General features: G+C 34.2%; 1 protein-coding gene across 1 annotated transcript; it reads left to right on the top strand.

The window, feature by feature from the left end:
* Positions 1-3490: 3490 nt before the first annotated feature.
* LOC149794583 (cartilage intermediate layer protein 1-like) lies at positions 3491-11922 on the top strand. Its single transcript, XM_089969132.1, has 5 exons — positions 3491-3623; positions 4809-5099; positions 5600-5708; positions 6978-7135; positions 9746-11922. The coding sequence occupies exons 1-5, from the start codon at positions 3491-3493 to the stop codon at positions 11920-11922; spliced, it is 2868 nt and encodes a 955-aa protein (XP_089825258.1).
* Positions 11923-15565: the final 3643 nt, after the last annotated feature.

The raw sequence follows: 15565 nt of genomic DNA, 5'->3' as shown, positions 1-15565 counted from the left end.
CTTATGATATCAATATCGTAACTAGAAAATTGTCGACTTCAGTATCAACACTTCGTATTTGTATCAAAAGGCTCTCTAATGTCAGCTCGATGTCTTTCCCAGTATCTACTATAGTGTATGCTTAACCATTCCACTTTAGTTTAGGCTTTTAGATTACAACTTATACAACAGCTGACATACATAGAGCAAACGCAAATACTGTTAAGGTACTGGCCATTTAATTGGGAGGTGTGGTGTCAGCAATATTCGTTTGAGCTAAACTATTCTTTTTTCTTTTATCTCAAGATAATTCATATTTTGCCAAAAAATATGCATATAAATATAGTATCAGTTTGCCATAAATCAGAACAAAATATTTTCTTCAGTTAATTGACTCACGGAAATTATACCAAAAAGTGTCGGACACCAGCCCCAGAACACTGACTTGTTGTTCTCTAAAATAATTGCGGTATACAGTGGTACGTATGTCGGTAGGTTGGGAAATAGCGCGATACAACTTTTTCTTGTTACCCAGCTCTACTAGAGAGCTAATTAATTATAAGTATAATCATAGTGCAAGAAGTTCGTCAATAAATGGGAAAAAATTACACTTACAAGAGAGAGAGAGAGAGAGACAGACAGACAGACAGAGAGAGAGACAGACAGAGACAGAGATTGGCGGAAGAATGCTAAAGCGGTCAATAGGAGTTGCTTATTTATCTGATGATTTAAAATAATGACATAAATCAACTGTTAATAACATTCAGTACTTGAATTGTGTCATGCTAGTTTGTCACTTCCACTGGCCCGTTTATTAACCAACCGGTCTGACAATCTTCCCAGTGATGTTCTCCAGTCAATACAAATGCAGGACTGAGACTTATTTATTTGCCTAATATAACTCACCTTTCACGTTTAAATTTCAATCTCCTGCCTTGCTTTATTCACCTGATTTGAAAGAAAGTGCTTATTAAAATAATAAGAACATACAATTTTAAACAAGGCTGGGGATAGCTGTATAACTGAATTTTATGTGGCCACACCAGTCGAGGATGATAATATGTTATTTTATGGTTATCACTCTCAGCTCAACAGGTAATGTTAACATCATAATTTGCATGTGTTAGAAATATTATTTACCGTTTCTGCGGTAACTTTGTTCAGACTTTATTACAACCTATTAATCTGTTGCGAAACCATATGAAGCAACACTTTGACTTAATGCTTGAAATATATATAGATCACTCAATGCGTAACTGTTTAATAAAGACTTCAGATTGAAGATCTCAAGAGAACTTTATCTACACGTGAATCTCTCTCTCTCTCTCTCTCTCTCTCTCTCTCTCTCTCTCTCTCTCTCTCTCTCTATATATATATATATATATATATATATATATATATATATATATATATATATATATACGCATACGAATGAAGATTAAATATATAGGTTTTGCGTTTGATATAGAACGAAATAAATGCGAATCAAAAAATATTTAGAGCCTATTTAAATGTTCCTTTGAAAAGCATGATTCAGAGGTTAACACCACATGCTTCTTCTGCCATAAGGTGCGAAATGTCTTCAAGCTGTGTGCTTTCATATTCTTTTTCATAGATGGACAAACGACACCAAATGGTGTGCAAACAGTTTCCACGATATCAACCACCCCGCAGATGGTTCAAAGATCCACTGTCTTGCCTTCAAACTCTACGATTGCTGGTAAGCGGGTGCACAACGGCCGAACGCTGAGCAATAAATACGCCAAACAAACCCCATTATATATATATATATATATATATATATATATATATATATATATATATATATATATCTCTTTAAAAAAATCACCCATTGCATAAATGTATAAGACAGACTACAAATTCAATTTTTATTGTGAATTCTATCCACAGGTGTATTTCTTTCCCTGCATCTTTACAAGTCATTCTTCAGAAATCAAATGCATCTTTTGTCATGAGTTGGAAAATGTTTTTATTTGATTTTTCATAGACAGACAAACATCACCAGCTGGTGTGCAAACAGATTCCACAACAACAACCACCCCGCAGACGGTTCCAAGATCCACAACCTTGGCTACAACATCTCCAATTGCTGGTAAGGGTATGCACCAGTAAATACGCAAAAAAAGCACCCAAAAGTTTCCATGGAACGAGATATGTCAGAGTAATGGAAACAAATATATATATATATATATATATATATATATATATATATATATATATATATATATATATATATATATATAAACACAAATTTAGATAATATATTTAATATATAACTTTGATAAATCACTCACTGCACAAACATGTAAGACAGACTACAAATTCTCTTTTTTAATGGAGAACTATATGCACAGGTGTATCTTTTTCTTTGTATCTAGACAAATCATTCTTCAGAAAGCTTAGAATCTCATCCATGTTTTTCCCGAGGATGGCAAATGTTTTAATTTGCTTTTTCATAGATCGACAAACAACACCATCTGATGTGCAAACAGATTCTATAACAGCAACCGTGCAGTCTGTTACAGGATCCACAATGTTTTCTACGGCATCCCCAATTGCTGGTAAGGGTGTGCAACATGATTGATTGTTTTACGCTTAACTTGATAGCCTTGGAAGGAAAGAACATTTAACTGAATGGGACAATCATGCATACAAAAAAGTAGGTTATATCTGCCTTATCGGAGCGACCGGGCGACCATAAACCGTGATAACTGACTTGCAATGTTGACTTGTGTTATATTTTGTCCATACTATTCCTTTTTCTTCTTTAGTGATTAACTAAATAAAACAATTCAAAACGGACGTTTTATGTTGACAACATAATAGAAGGGTTCAACATATATAAATATAGAAAGACGAGAAAATTGAACCAGTCCAAGTAAATGATGTATATCACATTTGTAATCAGATGCACTTGCTCCCAAAGTCGCGATGTTTGTGAAATTAAGAGGTTGTTCTTTTTCATCTTCTGAATATTCTTTATTTAAAATCAGATCTTCTTGATATAATAATAATAATAATAATAATAATGTTTTTATTTGATTGTTCATAGACGGACAAACATCACCAGCTGGTGTGCAAACAGATTCCACAACAACAACCACCCCGCAGACGGTTCCAAGATCCACAACCTTGGCTACAACATCTCCAATTGCTGGTAAGGGTATGCACCAGTAAATACGCAAAAAAACCAAATATTTTCCATGGAAAGAAATATGTCAAAGTAATGGAATCATATATATATATATATATATATATATATATATATATATATATATATATATATATATATATATATATATAAACACAGATTTAGATAATATACTTAATATATAACTTTAATAAATCTCTCACTGCATAAATGTGTAAGACAGACTACAAATTCAGTTTTTTTATATGGAGAATTATATCCACATGTGTATCTTTTACCCTTCATCTAGACAAATCATTCTTCAGAAAGCTTAGAATCTCATGCATGTTTTGTCCGAAGATGGCAAATGTTTTAATTTGCTTTTTCATAGATCGACAAACAACACCATCTGATGTGCAAACAGATTCTATAACAGCAACCGTGCAGTCTGTTACAGGATCCACAATGTTTTCTACGGCATCCCCAATTGCTGGTAAGGGTGTGCAACATGATCGATTGTTTTACGCCTAAGTTGATAGCCTTGGAAAGAAAGAACATTTACCTGAATGGGACAATCATGCATACAAATAGTAGGTTATAGCTCCCTTATCGGAGCGACCGGGCGATCATAAACTGTGATAACTGACTTACAATTTTCACCTGTGTTATATTTTGTCCATACTATTTCCTTTTTCTTCTTTAGTGATTAACTAAATAAAACAATAAAAAACGGACGTTTTATGTTGACAACATAATACAAGGGTTCAACATAGGAACTACAATATTTGACCTTCATTTAAGCAATACTAAATCTTGGGTGGACCAAGACAAAAACATACTTATGTTATACACAAATCCGCGTTATCATGTACTAATTAATGGAAATATACTATAATTTGTCTTGAAGCAATGAACTTGTAACAGTCACTGACGTAACATGCCATAGACGCTGTCTCACTTTGATAATGTCATTTAATTTATGCATCCATTTAAGGCTTTAACATAATAAAGGTTTCGATTGCCTATTTCAGTTTTTGGAAAGTGGACCACTTGGTCGTTGTGGAACGGATGCACCGCTACTTGCGGCGGAGGAATTCAAGCCAGAACGAGGCTGTGCCAAAAAAGCCCAATATCAGATGCGGACTGTGTCGGCAACAATTCCCAGTCTCAGTCCTGCAATTCATTTAACTGTCCAGGTTATTATTAAAACAGCGGAGACATAACTATTTTTTAAAAGGCAGGAACTGAATATATATATATATATATATATATATATATATATATATATATATATATATATATATATATATATAAACATAGAAAAACGAAAAAATTGAACCAGTCCAAGTAAATGATGTATATTAAATTTATAATCAGATGCACTTGCCCCAAAAGTCGCGATGTTTGTGAAATTAAGAGGGTGTTCTTTTTCATCTTCTGAATATTATTTATTTGAAATCAGGTCTTCTTGATTTAATAATAATAATAATAATAATAATAATAATAATAATAATAAGTAGAAGTGGTAGTAGCAGTTTATGTTTGCCTTTTGTGATAATTATTAACATAATAATAAAAATAATAGTAATCATAATAATAATAATAATTATTAATATTGTTATTATTGTTATTATTATTATTATTATTATTATTATTAATACATTCATTTTATTGCTAGATTGTACACAGATCTGCAGTGTAGGGACACTGAGCGCTGATTGCAGTCGATGTGAATGTACAGCAACAGTGACAGGTCGAGTCTTCAATGGGGAAAACTACCCAATTAAAGGCGCCATCATCCGCGAGACAGATGCGCCACATATTATATTAGAAGTTACAGACTCCCACGGGGCGTTCTCCTTAAACTCAAGCTGTGCAGGAAAAGAATTGATCGTTAGCAGGGCAGATTATCAGGACACGTACACACTAGTATCTGGAACACATTTAGAAATCACAATGCAAACCATAGGTACGTTCGTGTGTGTGTGTGTATGTGTGTGTGTATGTATGTGTGTGTGTGTGTATGTGCATGTATATGTGTGTGTTTATGTATGTGTGTGTATGTGCGTATATATGTGTGTTTGTGTATGTGTGTGTGTGTGTGTGTGTTTCAGTTTGTCAAAGTGTCATATGAGGAATCTGTACATTTGTTTCATAACTGTTCCTCGGAGGCATTTAGGTGGCCTATTGGAACTACATATGGAAAAACAATAATGTATTATCATAACTTTCTTTGTAGAAACAGGAGAGTTTCATTAGCAGCTTTAGGACCTATTATTCTAGTACGTACGTTTGCCTGAAACTTTTGAAATCAGGACATACATTTCCTTGATAGTGGAATCTAGAGTGAAATATCCGTGGAATAATCTTTGTATTTTCCGTCCATACAAAATGCACATGCACCAAATCACCAGTGTAATGAGTTTGCTTCTTTGAAAAGAAATAGAATGATAAACTCTTGTATTTTAGTTTTACCTCAGTTTACCGTCAGTCCAGCCTCAAAGTACCGACTTAAAGGAGAGGGCGCAACCATCTGTTGTGAAGCTTTTGGGAAGCCTGAAATAAAATACTACGAATGGTAAGTTCCATTTTGTAATTTTCACATATAAATGCCTTTAATATGGCTGCCCATTTCAGATAAAATATCATATTGCTTGTCCGTTCAGGTGTATTATAAACGAATTTATAACGTGCTTGGAACGTAGTGACATTAAACCTTGGAATATAGACGAATATATGTAAGTGTGCAATACGTCTAACATTTATATGTATTCAATTAAAAAAAAACTGTAAATGAGACGGCTGAAGCTTGGTTATGATTTAATGTGGAGAGGAGCTGTCTAACCTGGAATGCATACATACAGTTAAATCAAAATGTGCGACTATTCTTAAAAGAAGTAATCTTTTAATATCCTGTTGGTGTCATTTTTCAAAGCCTTTAAATGGAGTGTGTGTCACATAAAAGTACACTGAATTAATTTTGAGCTAAATTCTATGTTTGAAAAGTATTAATTTAAAGGCGAAAATATTTGACAAAAATGATGATGATCATCATCGTCATCCTTCTTCAATAAACATAAGCATAATACAAGGTATATTTAAAGTAGGCGAGAATAAAACAACAATGAAATATAAGCTCTAGTGAGCTTTTTCTCGACATTAAATGATTCGGTAACTGGCCTGCAGTACTTGTATTAAGCCTATGTCCTCTTTTTGTAAAGTTCATGTACAGAGATACTGAATTATAGAGACAAACATCGGTCAATGTAATCTAAAACTTAAATTGGCATGCAAAGCTGTGTTATATTCATTACACACCATGACGTTGACAGTTTCTGTAGGTCTGTTCATGATATGTTCATGATATGTTTTTCTCTTTCTCTATATGGTTTGTAACAAGCCAGGCACATACGTAAGCAACGACGATGAAATATAATTTAGGGTAAACCGTTAGAGGCTTTTTATTGTGTCATTATATAACTGTTTAATTCAACTCCTTCCAGAACGAAGCACTTAATGTTCAATAACAAGGCATGAAAGCTTACATGCAAGTCTAATCGCACTGTCGTAAATATAAGTCGAATCAAAGATTCCCGTATGCAACTACGTCTTTACGACAGATTAAAATGTGAATTCATTGCATTAAATATTGATGAAGAATTACGGATATTGAAATCATTGCTTTGAAAAGGCACAGTTGGGTTTTATATAAAATCTGTCTAAACATAAGTCTATAGATTTGCAGAGTTACATTTAGCAACACTTTAAAGAAATAATTTTGCAAATTTACAACAAAGTACATTTACAAAGTGATTTTAATATATCACATAACAACAATATTTTTCAGGCTTAAAGATGGCATTCTACTCAGCAATTCCATGTACCCTAATGGTACCCATCTCCAGCTTACTAACCTTACCGCCAATGACTCCGGGGAGTACGTGTGCCGGGCTAACAGTGATGCTGGAGCAAGGAAATCAGCTGTTGCAACCCTTTCTGTCAGAGGTATAAACATGAATAAATATATAACGTGAAATTTATTTATTAAGGACACTAGTTAGACTACAATTGTTTTGTCTTGCTTCAAATATTATCCATTATATTTCTGCAAAATTGGAATATAAAGTGAAGAATATAATCGCACAATGTGTTCATTTATTGGCTGAATTCCAATATATGCAAGAGTTTCTAAGGCAAGTTTCATTGTAGAGAGATAGTTAAGGGTAGAGAGATGAATATTGCTGTTTTTTATTTTAACTGTCAAGTGTTATATTTTGTTAACGTTTTTGTTGATCCATTAAACTCTAATTTGCGACCATAATTGCATATGTTATGCGTATAAGGTTTGAGAATTACACCATTATTTTTATTTTATTAGTTGTTTTTTTTACCATATGAATAGTTGTAAATTCCCCTTATTCCGATCATGCGAAATTATTGTTCGATAAAGGTTTATTCCTACATGAAATATGATTTGTTTTAAATGTTTCTTACCTTTTCCTTTATTTGCATAAACTAGATTTATATGCAGTTTTGACAAGACTTCTTCAATCCCATTTTATTATCCATAACTGAAATTTTGTTATCAACATTATACACATTGCAACTGTTAATACTCCCATGTGAACGCAGTTAAGGTTCTGTCAGACTCTGCAGAGAGAGAGAGAAAGAGCGTCCTCTGATTCTAGGTGGAATTGTCTTCTTCCAAATCTTTCGTATAAGTTGTTTGCTATTATTGTTGTTGTTGTTGTTGTTGTTGTTGCTGCTGTTGATACCAGTTGTAAATATGAAGGATGCAACATGGTGCCTTATTTCAACTTTTTAGAATTTCATTTCGTTATTATTATTATTATTATTACTGTTCTGGTGCTGCATGTGTAGGAACCTACATGATTATGCTTATCATTAATTAATTAAAACTGTGATTGGTTCCCTGGAAGATTCCTATTTAAATTATTAACTCATTTCCGTTAAACTAGCAGAGAGCTAATTAGAAAATCGACTTCAATAACAATTGATCGATTAAGCAAAATGACCCATACATCTACCACACGCTCATAAAGTTTATTTAGTTTTACTCATACCTACAACCTACTCTAGGTCATACCACCGTTAGATGTTCAATAATTGCATGGCACAACGGTGTTTGTGGAATTCTCAAAAAGTATCCGACTGCAGCGTATCTTTGACTCTTTTTTTCTGCCCTTTCGTTAGTCGTGACAGCGATGTGACTCTGCAGCCAACATTACACAGTATTTTCCCAGACTGTATGATAACTTAATGTTTCTATAAAATCTGACAAATATCGTTTTGTCAGATTGAAGGTTTTGTAAGGCTTTCAACTTGGAAACGTAATCCAAAAAACGACAAAAATATGAAAAATTGAACACGGTCGCATGGCTGTACTTATGAGGATGCATCTTAATGTGGAAAGTGGCACGCATAAGAAATTCCATTCGTGGAATAAGCCATATATGTCACTTGCGAAAAATGAGTTCCATCTGTGCAATTGTTGAGATCTATTCCATTTAACATTATTACTGATACAGTATTTCGTTGAGCTGACCATTATTTCAAGCTCGTAAAAGTTTTGTTATGAAGTACTATATATTTTCTTAACCAAACAAGGTGTTCAACGGAGGACAATGCAGAACACGTACAAGCACACACACAAACACTCACATGCACACAGAGCATGACAATAACGAAACACGTCATGACACAGCGAAATCAAAATGAAAATTATAACAGCGAATAAAAAGAATACAAATCACAGACAAGTTGGAAATAGTTATGTCACTAGGTCTAGAAGAATAAATTAGGTTAGTTGTTAGCTATATGCCTAAAAGTGATTTATAGCTTAGTGTAGTCTATTTTCCTACTTCATGGTGGGTAACCTGCCTCATCTGTAGGTGGTATCCGAATTACTAATATATGTTCCAATTCTAATATTTGCAATTCATCTATGAGGGGAGAAGGTACATATCTAATCTGATTTTAATTATAAGAGACTGGACTGGAAAAGGAAATGCAAATAATAATGATAATAACTCTGGACGATCATTATGCTAAAGAAATTGATATTAAAGAAACCGATTAAAAACAAACTTATTAACCAGAGCTGTACGTATAAACTAAACTTGTCATATATTCGCATCTGCAGTATATAATAATTCTGGGCTCGCACAACATCAGACATTTGTTATAAATTGCATAATAATACGTTTTTTCATTTATCATTGTTATTTGTTTGAGTCGTATGATCTTGATTTGATTCATGTATATAATTCTCCTCTGGATAATGCAACAGTTGTTTATGTCTTTTTGCTTGACAATGGGATCTTCAAATCTCGAACGTTTTGCGACGGGGGCTCAGATTTGCTACATTGTACTTTGTCAAAATTTGTTTTACTTCTCTCTCTCTGTCTTTTTCTCTCGTGTAAATATACATGGATTTTATAAGTATACATTTATACCGCAAGGCGTTGCTGCCACAGCAGTCAAAATGCCAATCTGTCATGCAGTTAAAACGAAGATGCGAACGGGTTATCTTGATTGTTAATTTTGCAGGTAGGCTATTCATAATACATCGGTTTTTTTTATGACGTGTTTCAGATGTCTCTGATGACTTTTGTGCTGAAGCTTACCAACAGAAATGGCAGCGTTTACCGGATGACTGTGTACAACCAGACGGCAGAACAGAATTTGAAGTGGGAACATGTATTGCCAAATCCTGTAGGCTAAACGTTTCATCAGCAACAGAAACGTGTGGAGAAATAGAAAGTAGCTGCTGCGGAGTGTCGGATTTTGACATTGTCGACATCAATTGTGTCGACTATCCGTTGTCCTTATTTGTTGTCAAAGGTTGCTCGTGTCAAGCTTGTGGTACAAAAACCGTAAGATTGAATGGAATGGCAAGAGGTCTGGGTACCAATTTACCTTTGGTTTGGGGACAGATATTACATAATGGCAATCTTGTTACCAGGACAGATCTAAACGGAGGATTCTCAGTAACCGTTGAAGCGAGTGAGAGAGAGGTCACACTTACAGCAATAGACGACGTATATGGACTGTTTTTGGACAGTACGCGAACAATAAGCATTGCTGAAGGGTTCATTGGAACTGATTATATTGCAATCAACATGTTTCAAAAATCGGAGCCTGTTGAATTATCAACCAATATAGAAAATACATTATACTGCGGATCGCAATCAAATGACAGCAAAGCGCCTGTTGCTTCGATTGTAATACCTCCCGATTCATTTTATTATCCCAACGGTTCACAATACAAAGGTGTAGTATCAGCGAGTTTAACATATTTCGACCCATTAAATGAAACTGATCTGCAGAATGCACCAGGTCGATTTGAATTCGTAGACGAAGAGGGGGAGGTTCAATTGTTGACTACATTAGGTGTTTTCACAATGTCTTTACAGGACAGTAGTGGCTTACCATTAAATGTAGACGGGGGAATTGATGTGTACTTGAATAATGATATCTATTCTTCTGACCCGAGACTAACAGAGGATCTCAAGATATGGGGACTTAGTCCAAGTACGGGACGGTGGGAAATGTTAATGTCTAATGAAGAAGCAAGGAAAACAAAGCGTAGAGCCCCAAATTCTTTATTTCCCAGAGGTGATCACACTCGACTCCGACGGCAAACTGGCTTTTGGCTTGGGGAGGTTGGGTTTTCACACAGATTTTACAATTATGACGTATTTACCTACTATGAGATTTGTTATTTCAAGGCAAGAATATTCAGAAATAGCGGCTTCAATGATAGTGACGAACTTCCTGAGAGATACATCAAACTGTCAGTCCCTATATTTACTCGTCAACAGTATGCAATATATCAACAGGGTTCTATTGTTTATCCGAGTCGACAATGTTTTGAAACCAGATGCGGGTATGATGGCTTTTTAGAGGTCAGTCAAGTAGATCCATTCACATTCAAAGACGTAGCTCTTCTTCCCGCAAATCCTTTAATTCACGATAATCATGGAATGGATGGTGCGTCCAGTACAGAAATTAAATACCAAGTATCTAACAGCGGTAGGGCATTAAGTCTGTTTTTTAAGTCATCCAGTAACGGTCCATTTTATAAAACTAAGTCTCAATGTGAAACATCTGGTTTAAGAAATAATCACTTTAGATTCTTCGAAACAAATAATGATTCAGATGTATACACATTCAGAGAAACGCTTGATACGAGGGATCCTTCGATAATTAGAGATCCTAACTTTCTAAAAACGCTCGCTAAAGTTTGGTATCCAGAATTTGAACATAACAAGTTTCGCGCATGCACTATTCGAATACGTCTTACCTACCAAGGTCGAGAAAAAAATCCTATAAAACTGAGAGTTATAAGTTACGGGGGAACCAATGTCAACATAACGGGTCAAGTTTACGGTATTCGTGCAGCGGAAGTAGGCAATACCAGTTATATATGTATGGACTACAAATGTAGTGGAAATCTTCATTACCTTCTTGGTTCAAAACATGATTATACGAAAATTTCTGTAGCCCCTCTTACAGGAAGTACAATTAAGTGTTCTGTTGTACAAGACAATCTCGGTGATGAACTCAGTGGCTTAAACACAAATAAGACTGGACAAACGCAATACACAAATTATGTTCCAGATTTTTATGATAAGGGTGATGGTCTGTTCGCTCAAGAAACACACATGGGAAATCAACAGGGAATACTTGACACCATAAAGACGGGGGCACATAATCTATGTAATCAGGGTTCATCAGCTGCTATTTCGTTCAATTGTCAAGACAATTAAAAAAGATTATATGTGACGTTGACTGATCAAACAAATATTATTAATGTTATTAAAATACACAATTCCTGCAACGGCTTTCATATATATATATATATATATATATATATATATATATATATATATATATATATATATATATATATATATATATATAATCAAAACTGCATTTCTTAGTTTGTTAAGGTATGTAGGATGGGAATCGGGATGCACTAAAACATCAAATGTTCAGTGTACTTACATAAAGAGAACTATAGAAAAAGACAATTTATTTCCCCCAAAGTTTGATAAAATTCCACTATATAATAGGAGAAACGAATGATTGAAAGATCATGCCCTTAGCAGCACAGATGCAACATTTTGCGTGAAAACAATACAATGTTTACCATATATGGATTCTTAGATTACATTTCATGGCCCCTTAACGGTGAGCGTATTGTATTGCTGTGCCCCAGTAAGGTCAAATATTGTTGTTGTAGTTGTAGGGTTTAACGCCATTTTTCAGCACACGATAGGCTATACCTGGCGGCCAGTATTAATAGTGGAGGAAGAATCCGGGAAAACCCCGGAAAAAACCACCGACCCACGAGAAGCTACTGGCAAGCTTTCTCACATACCCACATTGGCTGAATCCGAGACACGATCCCACGCAGACAGAGGTGAGATGGCTGTGATCCGTAACGGAGACCGCTTTAGACCACTCGGCCACTCGGGGCCCCCAGGTCACATATATGAATGAGTCAATTTAATTGATCAAAATATATCACTGATCACGAGTTATATAGCATAAACAGTGACCGACAGAAAGAAAAGTTAGGTGTTCGAATGAACTTGTGTATTAATTAGTTCCACATGGCCCATGCAGAATGTATGTAAATGAAATATTATCTGGATTGTGACTTACTGGATCAAGCGTAAAACAACGCGTGTAGATTCAAAATAACATTTCATATGTTCATTTTGCTAACATTCTCGCAATTTTATGTGTTCACACGTATTTACCAAAATCTCAGTTCCATCCCACCCTGAAAAAACAATCATTATTAATTTAACAACTCCCAAAACGCTAGAAAAGTGAATCATATTACACCCTCTATTACATATCTGCAAAGAGACGTCAATCAAATTATGTTTATTAAAGTCAGTACCATTTTTATCGTTATTGCAGATCTCCAGTCCCCCCTCCAGGAATTGTATGCTCCGTACGAAATACAAGTTTATTAGAATGGACGGTTTTGGTACCTCTAGGAATTGTAGAGTTTTGTTATATACATATATCTTTATAAGAAATACCCATATGCATTTTTCTATTGATCTTCCCTTTCTATGGATAATGGAAAGTTAATATGCATTTATCCATTGAAATTGGTTTTCTTTTGTTTTTGTTTGGTCATAATTGATTATGCTAGCATGAAACGTGTAATAGGTTTATTCAAAGAGTATTGTTATCTACCACGTACATTTGTGATGAATTATCACAAATATATTTGCCCTTGAACATTTTCTTAAATGATTTCCAGTCATTTCAGTTGATGCATATTACAGTTAAATTGTTGTTGCTGTAAGCGTAAAATACAATTGTAGAACGTTTGCTTCAGCATGTACTAACACATTCGGTTTCCCATGCCAAACTAGAATGCATAATTACTGATAAGCAAACTGTAATAATTTCATGGAATAAATGTTCACGGATGACAACGTTTCACTACGTTAAAAATCACGAATTCTATGAATATTTTATAAAATTGTTTTAATTACCGTATAAGTTTCATTTGGCCCATCACTGTCAAAAATATATGTATATATTACTATTACTATTGCTTAATAAATTACTACGTAGATTTTATGACATTTGTTACCAAATACTTATACAACCTTACTTTGATGTTTAAAAACTGTTATCTGTCGGCCACTGTGATATTTACCGGTGACTCTTTAAGTTGTGGTTATTAGTGCAATAATTTGCTACAGTTGATTTTGTCGATACATTTAATGTGTCATAAAATGTACTGTTGTCGTGACATTTACTGTCGATTCTACAATTGTAATGTCGCACAGTGTGATAATTACTGTTAAGCAAGAACAGTTCAAACGGTTCATGTCATATGGTTTAAACAAAATATATATATCTTTGTGTAAGTAGATTATCATTTTATCAGCGCTTTTCCTTGATAAGACAATAAAATCTAACATTTATAATTCGGAATTAGTTGAAATATGGTGGTTGTTTTAAACATGTGTCGTGCATTATTTATGTTTAAGTATAATGACTGAATTAGCTTATGCTCTATATGTAAAGACCCAAACTGTGGTGGTGGAAGTTTAGCAATAAATAGTCGCTAAGAAACCTTCATTATACAGTCTATATTCACTTTATACTTAAACGTAAAGCCATGTTCTTTCATTTTCTAAAATTCAATTTGTGGCTTTGATGTCTCTGCACAAGAATGATTTATCAACAATACGAAGGAAAGGGTTGCTTTGTATCCTTTGTGGATGCACTATCAAAATTAAAAAGTAATAAAAGTATTAAAATTGGGATTGTACAAGAATGATTGTTTGTAATCTATCCATTGTATTTTCTCTGTTTAAATCTGTTTCAGGAGCAAAGCTTAAATCTCCATGGCAATTACATTTTTTAAAGTGGGTTCAAACAAATATATTTCAATACTCTTCGTGCACGCAATTCCATAGTGCATATATACACTTAAAATACAATGCAAATGAGTGTAGAAATCGTCATTCCGGGGCAGCTTAAATCAGCCCGGGTCAGATGCCTCTTTGCGACCATGGAAAGGCAAGCAACTCGCATTTCCATTGCATAATATATCCAGTAATATGTTGAAGGTGAGGTTAAAAGTTTACTTTCAAACCATCGTGCATCAAAACTATTCTCATACGAGTGTACTTGAAATGCACAAAGTGTCTTAATACGATTCCATATTATAACGTTGTGAAAGATTAGCTGCAAGATGATAATCTACTTTACAAGGAACTCACGACATATTGTATAAACGAACGGCCGGCGACGCTTCTTTTTGGAAGAAGAGAGTCTAAATAATGAATAGAACATAACAAAACAGAACAAAACTTGTATTAATGAAAGCAAATATCGGGCGTGTGGCATATACGAATCATGCCACAAATACGTGGCATATGAGAATACTGAAACCGCTCAGTATTGTAGTCTACCTCACCAAACTATGGGGATACAAATCACATCAATGCTCATCAATATAATCGGATCAAGAATAACCAATCGGAGGTAATACTCGATTATTTGGGTACAGAAATATAACATTATTATGTCACAATGCAATGAATATTCTGAAGTGTACAAAAGTTGTAAAAGAGAAGAAATATTATATAATTATGAAGTACGAGAAATGTCCGTAACAAAAAATAGCACAACATTTATTGGATTAAATTAAATATTACAGTGACAAAAGTGGCAACGTGTTGGAGAATTGTGCAGTTAGTAGTGGCAAAAATGGTTTGTATCTTTACAATAGAGGGTTTGAGGTAACAGTACAGTTTTGAAAATAAATCTCTCTGTTCGTGAATTTTAGGACAAATTAATATATAACGAGATCGTTTTTATGCCATTTTTCTCACAATGATTGCATAATTTGTCCTCCAGAAGTTG

The sequence above is a fragment of the Sinohyriopsis cumingii genome, chromosome 8 (genome assembly GCF_028554795.1).
Source record: "Sinohyriopsis cumingii isolate HCF-2022 chromosome 8, ASM2855479v2, whole genome shotgun sequence".
Classification (NCBI taxonomy): domain Eukaryota; kingdom Metazoa; phylum Mollusca; class Bivalvia; order Unionida; family Unionidae; genus Sinohyriopsis; species Sinohyriopsis cumingii.
The sequence above is the reverse complement of the archived record's forward strand: the minus strand, read 5'-3'. Positions and strand labels throughout refer to the sequence as shown.

Excerpts from the sequence above, each read along its gene's own strand:
- LOC149794583 (XM_089969132.1), top strand. The coding sequence starts at position 3,491 with ATGGCAAATGTTTTAATTTGCTTTTTCATAGATCGACAAACAACACCA. Across the intron at positions 3,624-4,808 it reads TACGGCATCCCCAATTGCTG|ATTGTACACAGATCTGCAGT; the intron begins GTAAGGGTGTGC and ends TTTTATTGCTAG. Across the intron at positions 5,709-6,977 it reads GAAATAAAATACTACGAATG|GCTTAAAGATGGCATTCTAC; the intron begins GTAAGTTCCATT and ends AATATTTTTCAG.